This window comes from Mesocricetus auratus, unplaced genomic scaffold, assembly GCF_017639785.1.
Source record: "Mesocricetus auratus isolate SY011 unplaced genomic scaffold, BCM_Maur_2.0 Super-Scaffold_4256, whole genome shotgun sequence".
NCBI classification, from domain to species: Eukaryota; Metazoa; Chordata; class Mammalia; order Rodentia; family Cricetidae; genus Mesocricetus; species Mesocricetus auratus.
Genome location: NW_024429182.1, coordinates 68,093,621 through 68,102,207, shown reverse-complemented (window position 1 = coordinate 68,102,207; position 8,587 = coordinate 68,093,621). Strand labels below are relative to the sequence as shown.

Here is an 8,587-nt window from a genome sequence, read left to right as displayed (position 1 = left end):
TTTTCATTAGTGTCCATTTATACAAAAGCACATAAATAACATGTTAGATGGCATATGACATAAACACTATAGAAATTGTCTTGAATAAGAAAATATTCTATTAAGAAATTGAAATATGGATCATGAAGATTTCTTTTTATCCACCACTGCCATGTCAGAGTCCTTCAATTACATTACAAAAGCAAGGTGGCTGGGCACCAGCATTAGCATAGACACCACATGCATTACAGCACTGGAGGGTATGACAAGACTCAGCAATAATGGGTTTGGGCTGGATGATCTTGTCTTGGGTGAGCTTGCATGGATCAATACAGCTTACAGCAGCATCTGCTTCTTTTGCAGTTCTTAAAAGACACACACAAAAAGAGGTTAGAATTGTCCTTTCCAATGAGCTTCTAAATCATGAGGGCTATGTGAGCCCATCACACCTGTGACACCAGCCTTGGGTTAAATCTCTCTGCTGTTTCCCATCTTTTCCTCCCCTACAATTGCTATTGATGTGAACCCAGGTTACCACTCCAAGCAAGGGAGAGTGAATTGCACCCCAGTGGCTGCCACAGACCCATGAGATGTGGTTGTGATGGAGAAGGTGCTACAGTTGGCTGGGCTCAGCTATGACCTCCACTATCTAAGTCCCTAGGAAGGGGACACCGTTACTGCTGACAGCCAGCCTCTCAGACTTAAGGCTTCTCTCCCAAACTTCAAAGGTCTCTTGTCTGACTTCTATCCCTGTCAGCTATCCCCCATGGAGTGAGTCTCTGTTCTCTTGGTCCACTTCACTTTCCCACAGACAATGAAGGAGAGACCATGTGAGCTTCCCAGTGAGCCGTCAGAGGTCACTATGGCCATACTCTGTGAGTGGGAGACAGTGTATCCCCAAGGCATCCTCTGTGGATTCCCCAGCCCACAGTGCTGGAGATGGAAAGGATGCTCAGCCAAGGTCCTGTTAAATGCCTGAAGGCACAGAAGTCCCTGAGGCCAAGTAACAGAAAGCTGGCACATAGTGTCCAGCTGAGAGCAGTGGATTTGTAAGCTCACAGCTCCAAGCTAGAAGGAAAACCCTCTAGCTTCTGTACCCACCTGTTCCCATCCTCTCACACCTGACAGTGGCCCTTGACTTTCCCCTACAAGTGCCGCTGCAGTAGGAAGTGACCCCGCTCTAGGAGAGGCCCCAGTGTCTCATTAGATTGGGGTATTGTTCATTCTTACCTAGCTGAATTCAGTGCCTTGGTTATTTTGGAGTAAAGACAGAGGACAACTCCTATTAGTAGAAACATGGCTGCCAGGATCCCACCACCAATGACAATCATGATTATTGCTCGGAGGTCAAAAAATTTAGACATACCTGGGCAAAGAAGTGCAGACAAAGTGAATGCAGCCTCCCTCCCACACAGCCATTAGCAGCCTCCACAAACTTCTTTCAGTGATGAAGAAATGGACCTCAAACACATGTAAACCAGAGGTACTCTTTCCAGAGAGGTTTTACCTGGCCCAAGGTAGATAGGAGGGAAATTTTCCATGCAAAGGGGATTCAAATGCAAACTCCTGAGGCAAGAGAGATTAAGGACAGACTGAGGCTACAAGTGCAGGTAATGGAAGGCAGGAAGACGGACATTAATAGACCCTTAAGTAATAAATAGAAGGACCTACCTTGGAGCTAGCAGTTACTTCCTTCCCACATGCCTGGGCCTCCTGAATTATGCTCGTACTCAGAGTCACAACCAACCCCACCCTGAGTGTGAACTTCAGAGGTCTTGTACAGGAAAGACAACTTATAAGACAAAACTCCAGCACTCAGAGAGCCTGAATCTTCAACATTTCTCATCTAGAATAATCAAGTTCTTTACACTTAACTCTGACAGTCTCAGGGCAAAGTGACCTAGGGAAATGGAATTCTGGCCACGAAACTCACTTGCTGCTTTCTGGTTTTTCTCATTGCTTGGTAAAAGCCAACATTTTTAAAAAATACAACTAGGCGACCAAAATAAATCTCAGGAAACAATACTAAACATGGGTTAACTTCCTAAGTTACTGGTTAGGGAGAAACCAGAAGCAACCAAGAAAACACAGGTATTGTCAATGTTCTTTGCTGCCCACCATAACTAGATGGTGAGCCCTTATTGCTGAAGATATCACACACTTTGGTTACAGGAGAGAGAAATCAACCTCAAACTGATCAGGAAACTCTCCCCTGATGACTGGCTTTCATAGCTTCAGGTGTTATGCAGGCTGCTAGGGAAAAAAAGAGACCAGAGGTCTTGCTCAGTGCTGGACTCTGTGCACTACAATACTAACCTGACAGGCAGTATGTACTCTGGCATATATGTAAGAGGCAATAGTGGCATGACTGATGCATTGATGGGGGAAACCTATTACTTTCTGATTGATCTGAGGCCTGCTCCACGAGAAGGAATTCATGTTTGGTAATGTAATCCTGGTCAAAAATCTTGACTGGGGAGGTCATGGGTTTTAGGAGGGAACCTACTACTCATATTTTACTACATGGTCATGTTTTCAAACTGCCTTTTAATATTTATGTTTATACTGTTAGGTCAATGTTGGTCTCAGTTTTTGTCAGAGAAGCTTCTTTCAGAGAATAAAAATGTTACTTAAAACAGAACGAAAGTTGTAATTACTGAGGTCTAAGTTTGAAGAACTTACTTTCAGAAGTGTGGCCTGCTGGAATGGACAGCCATTGTTAGCTCTTACATCTCCCCAGTCTGGGACTCATGCTGTGTGACATCAATGCTCTAGATACCAGCTTTCTTTCACAGAGTTCTGAATTCCATTCCATGCTCAAATAAACCTCAGCACAAATCTCCCAAATACATCCGAACATGTGCAACTCTTAATTTTCCTTTCCAGATTGTATTCCTCCCAGAGAAGCTTAGAATTTGACTGCTAACCAAAAGTAAATTTGGGGTTTCAAAACAGAAGCAAAACAAACAAAAAAACCCAAAAAACAAAAAAATAAGGTGAGGATGCCAATGTCTTAAAATGTTCATTTATCTAAAAATCAAATTATAAAATATAGGTTAGATTTTTTATTTTAGCTACACAAATATATAACCATGTAAGAGAATTAGGCCAGAGGCTCATGGGTGTCATATCATACTTTATGGTTACAATAAAAAGATCCAAAAAAGGTGACTCATGTAAAACACCTGCTTTAATCATATTTCTCTGTCTTCAAGATATTTCAACACAGAAAGGCAAATGCAAAGGTTACTTCTTGCTGCTCTGGGAACCAACTAAGTGAGATCAAGAATAGCAGTGATAATATCAACATTTTCAGGCATAAGAAACTCCAAATTCACAGTAGATAGTAAATGGAATCAGCTTAGGTGTTCATCAACTGCTGAATGAATAATGAAAATGCAGTACATATACAGTGGAATTTTATTCAGTGGTAAAGAAAAATGAATTTTAAAATGTGGAGGAAAACAGATGGAACTAGAAAATCTTATACTGGGTGATATAACCTAGGCCCAGAAAGATAAACAGCACATATTTTGTCTCATATCTGCATCCTAGATTCAAATATTTAGATTTGTGTGTTTAATTTCAAGTATATCTTGAGGTAAGGAAGCCAGAAAGGGCCCATGAGAGAGGAGAGGGGAAGCAGTCTAATGGAGGGGGCAATCGTAGAACACACGGAGGGAGCACATTAGGGGTTGAAGGCAGGGATGGGGACAGTTGAATGAGGGAAAGGAGGGGATGAGGGATAGGTTAATGAAAACTAAAGCTGCTTGAAAAGCCCTTATGGAAACCCACTATTTAGCTAATTTTAAAGGGGCTAACTGGTTCAGAAGTTAGGGTCAATTGTTGCTTTTGCTTTTGCAGAGAATCTGAGTTCTACTCCCAGAACCCACATGGCAACTCACAATCACCAATGACTCCAGTCCCAGGGGATCCTAAGTCCTCTTTTAATCTCCAGGGACATCAGGAAGGCACATGGTGCACATACATACATGCAGAAAAATACTAACACATAAATAAATATAAAATATATAAAATTAAAATAAAAAGGAGTCTATACATATTCAACATAGGCAGATAATGCTGTTCCCAAAAAACAAAATTTACTAAATGAAACAAGCTCAGTGCCATGCATGGAATATTTGGTGACCACCATAACTGAATGACAAAACTCTACAGCTGAAGACATTACATGCTTTGGTTGCAGAACATACGGAAACTTTTCTCCTGCTTGATAGCTTGCAAGTTTCAGAGGTGTTTTGTAGGCCTCTGGGATAGAAAAGAGATCAATGAGCCCAGCACATTACAATACTAACCTGCCAGACAAGATGTATCCACTAGAGCAATAGTGGTATGACTGTTATGGGCAGGGAGGTAACCAATTGTTTTCTGATTGAATCTGTGGTCTGCTCTACAAGAGGGAATTTATACCTGGTAATATAAACCTGATTTAAAAAAAAAAGACACAAACCGTGGCCACTGTCCTAGCTTGCTTTTTTGTTGCTGTGATAAAACATTGACTAAAAGCAACTTGTGAGAGAAAAGCATTTACCTAGCTTATAGGTTATAATCCATCATCAAGGAAAGCCAAGGAAAGAACACAAGGCAGAAACTTGGAGGCAGGAGCTGAAGCAGAGGCTGTAGAAAAACACATCTTACTGGCTTGTTCTCCATGGCTCACTCAACTTAATCTTTTACAAAACTCAAGACCACCTGCCCATGGATGGCACAGTCCATAGTGGGATGGGTCTTCCCACATCAATCATTAATCATGAATATGCCCCTCCAGACTTGTCTACAGGCCAATCTGATGGAGGCATTTTTGCAACTGATATTCCCTCTTCTCAAATGACTCTAGCTTGTTGACAAAAATAAAACGAAAGGAAAAGACGAGTGACAATTATTCCTAATGTATAAACTAATGACATGACCACTCCATGCTATGAATAAGGGGAAGGTTTTTATTGTAGACACAAGAGAGATTGTATTTTATCTTTATTATCTTTATTTAATAAGAGAGAGAGAGCATCCAGAGGCATCTGGAAGAGTCCAGAGTACAGAGAGAAAGAAGCGGACTGTACATGGTTGACAGACTGGACCCAGTAATGAGAGAAGCAGTAGCAGAGCAGAAAGAGAAAGAAAGGGTAAGATGGAGAGAGGGAGATAATGGAGATCATGGAGAGCAAAGAGGGGGGGAGGAGGGAGATAGGGAGAGGAAGACAGAGTGAGCAAAGATGAAATAGGGTCATAAGGAGAGTGAGTAGCTATGGGGAGGGAAGCCTGTGGGCTTGGGGAGTTTAGGGTAGGGGAGATGTTGGGCGCCAGCCCCCATGGGATCTCTGTGAGTTGTTTGTCAGCCAATAAGCGCAGGTGCATTGTCTCGAATTGTCTCGTCTGCTGCGTGGCCTGTGTCCGAGAACGTGCGGAGGGTGTCGGGGATTGACAACACAGAGACTCGTTCAATGATATAAAGAGAACTTTAAACAGGCTCCAAAAAGGTTCAAGAAAACTTCCTAAGAAAAGCTCCCACCAGAGAAGCTTCTGCTCTCTCCTCTCCCCTGGCTGGTTCTGCTCTGACACCAGAGGTGGATGTGTGTGGGTTTTTAAAGGTGCGGTTAGTCTTTGGACAAGGTCGAGGTCAGGGCGGTTTCTGTGGGAAGGCCTTTCCCAGAAACTTATTGTATCATTTTTAGTAAACATGTTTTTACTAAACATTGTCTTACAGCTGCCTACTCCCAGGCAGAAGGGGAAGTGGCCAGGAACTTATTGTATCGTTTTTAGTAAACATGTTTTTACTAAACATTGTCTTACAGCTGCCTACTCCCAGGAAGAAGGGGAAGTGGGTCTCTGCTCAAGGTCTGGTGTTCCCACAGTGCATCATGTTTTCTAGTCCTGGCTCACAGCCCCGGCCTTGCCTCACTGCATCAACCTCTAATCATGAAAACACGAACTCTTACACCTGGAGTTTTCCCACTGTGCTGTACACAGCTGCTCCCTCTTTGCAATAAACACACCACACACACACACACACACACACACACACACACACACACACACACACTCTTAGCATAAATGGCCGGATGTCTTGCCTTTCATTTAAATCTCCAGGCTTTTGCCCGATATATTAGACTTGAAGTGGAGGTCCCACCAAGATCAGGAAAGCAAGAAGACCCTGAGAGATCACCCTCGGAGGCTGGCCAGCAGGAAAGGATTTTTGAGGGTGAATTGAAAATTGGATACCTTAACTTCTAAGAATTATTAAAGAAACAAGGTACTGGTATTAAGTGAAAGACAGCTAAAGATTTCATTTTAACTTTGGAAAAGACAAGTCCATGGTTTTTACACTCAGGAGGCAGAGGCAAGCAGATTTCTCTGATTTCAAGGCCATCCTGGTGTAAGGAGTGAATTCCAGAGTAGGCAAACGGGAACAGAGAAAAGTCTCATAAAAGGAAAAAAATAAAAGAAATAGAGTACTAGTAATAAATAAATAAATAAATAAGCCATGTAAAGATGGAATATACACAGAGAGTCTGAATACTGATGCTATTGTGATGTCTTTGAATTGTTTGACTACTGAGGAAATAGCAACAACTGCTAAAAGAAATGCTGCTGGATTAATGCAACTTACATATTTTAAAAATGCCTTGACTTCAAACTTTCAGTATAAGAATATGTTACTCTGGAAAAGAGATTTTATTTGTGTTTCCACAAAAAATGGAAAGCTGTGGATTCCTTCCAGACTAATATGGTTTGATGAAGCAAGACCCATTGAAGCAGTGGCCCAGGTGATACAACATTCAAAACAGCTGGGACAAGGCAGCCTTGCAGACCATGACAGCCAGGATTTCTAGATTTTCTTAGGATCCCCATGGTATTTCAGTGCCTCCAAACAGCATGAAGCAGTTTGGAGAGAATGATGCCCACATTCCCAAATATTGTTTATATACAAATTTAAGGCCAATTTTGTGATATGTACATTTTTCTTCTTGTTTAGATGGCAGGCCATTTAATCAAAGAATGGGCTGAGTCCCTATATCTGGGCCTTGTAGCCGTAAGACTTATCATATGCTTCATTTGGTTAAGGTGCCTCAGTGCTAGACAAGTCCAGGCTCAATTTGTCACTTGATGGCCACAGAGAATCTTTCTACTTAACTATGGTTAAGCCTACAGAAAAATTAGGCAGCCAATGACAAGCAAGAGGGGATGCCAGCAAACCTAAGACAGGAGGGTCATGCAGCCTGAGTGATTTCTCCATTGATGGGTAGGGTGGCGGTTAACATCCTAGTCACCTAAGACAGGGGCTAATTTATATATAAAGAAGGGGTAGATGTTGGGCACCAGCTGCCACAGAGTCTCTGTAAGTTGCTTGTCAGCCAATAAGCACAGGTGCATCCTGTCTTCTAGTCCTGGCTTACAGCCCTGGCCTTGCCCCATTGTTATCAACCTCTAATTATGAAAACACAAACTCTCCACTGTGCTGTAAATCTGTATATATGGCTGCTCCCTTCTTGCAATAAACTCTGTGTGTGTGTGTGTGTGTGTGTGTGTGTGTGTGTCTGTCTCTGTCTCTCTCAGCAAAAACAACCAGACGCCTTGTCTTTCATTTAAATCTCCAGGCTTTTGTCTTGCTCCAGGAAGGACTAGGGGCTAATATGAATTTTGAAATGCATAACAGATACTTGTGATACCGAGGGAGCCTTAAGGCCAGCATGGGCTTTGACATGCTAATAGGCACCACTGATAGCCATTTGTCCTTTCTGTCTTTTGGAAATCTGGGGAAATAGAGTTTTCTTTGAACCTGACACCTTGTTTCCCAAATTCTGGATTTTTGGAAAGCTCTGACATATTCCTGGGAGTCTAGAAGACCACAAACCATTTAAAGCTGTGTGAGAGAACTAGAAACACCCTAGACAAGAATGAGTTGGTCCTAAGATACTGCATCTGGAGAATACTGGAGGCTTTTCCCAAGAAAGAGGAGGGGCCTGAGACATGGTTCTCTGCTGTTTGGCTCAGCGTATAGACTTGGCCCACAGGTACCCTGAGCCCCTCACCAAAGACTGGAAGGTTTTGTTGTTGTTCTTGTTCCAGGAATTTAAAGAAATCTTTGCCTAATTATTAATTGCCTTTGGGTAAATCAGTGTCCACATACAACAAAGGGCACAGATGTTAAAGAATCAGTTGGGGAAAGTAACTCAAGGAGCTACGTAACTGTGACAAAGCAGCAACAGCTGTCTTAGGAGATAGAAGGCTCATTTTCAAAGACACCATGGTGTACCATTTAAAGTATCTAGTTTCCTCCGGGCGGTGGTGGCGCACGCCTTTAATCCCAGCACTCGGGAGGCAGAGGCAGGCGGATCTCTGTGAGTTCGAGACCAGCCTGGTCTACAGAGTGAGTTCCAGGACAGGATAGCTTCTAAAACAATACAGAGAAACCTTGTCTTGAAAAACCAAACAAAAAAAACAATCTAGTTTTCAAAAATGACTATTAAGCATGGCAAAATAGGACCCACAAAAGATAGAACAATTAATGGAAATGTTAATTGCAGAGGCCCAGATTTTGGTCCTATTTAGACAAGGATTGAATTCAGCCATTTTAAAATACGTTCAA

General features: G+C 42.3%; 1 protein-coding gene across 1 annotated transcript; it reads right to left on the bottom strand.

The window, feature by feature from the left end:
- LOC101843664 (protein FAM24A-like) lies at positions 1-2,727 on the bottom strand. Its single transcript, XM_040733094.1, has 4 exons — positions 2,662-2,727; positions 1,487-1,545; positions 1,210-1,345; positions 1-344 (listed from the first exon to the last, which is right to left on the bottom strand). Exons 2-4 carry the CDS (start codon positions 1,518-1,520, stop codon positions 155-157), a joined length of 360 nt encoding a protein of 119 aa, XP_040589028.1. The 5' UTR covers positions 1,521-1,545; positions 2,662-2,727; the 3' UTR covers positions 1-154.
- Between the last annotated feature and the right edge of the window lie 5,860 nt (positions 2,728-8,587).

What these genes read in the sequence shown, in the direction of transcription:
- LOC101843664 (XM_040733094.1), bottom strand. Translation starts at nt 1,520, where the DNA reads ATGGAAAATTTCCCTCCTATCTACCTTGGGCCAG. An exon ending in TCCTATCTACCTTGGGCCAG is followed by an intron (nt 1,346 to 1,486) that starts GTAAAACCTCTC and finishes TTCTTTGCCCAG; the next exon opens with GTATGTCTAAATTTTTTGAC. An exon ending in AAGGCACTGAATTCAGCTAG is followed by an intron (nt 345 to 1,209) that starts GTAAGAATGAAC and finishes GTGTCTTTTAAG; the next exon opens with AACTGCAAAAGAAGCAGATG.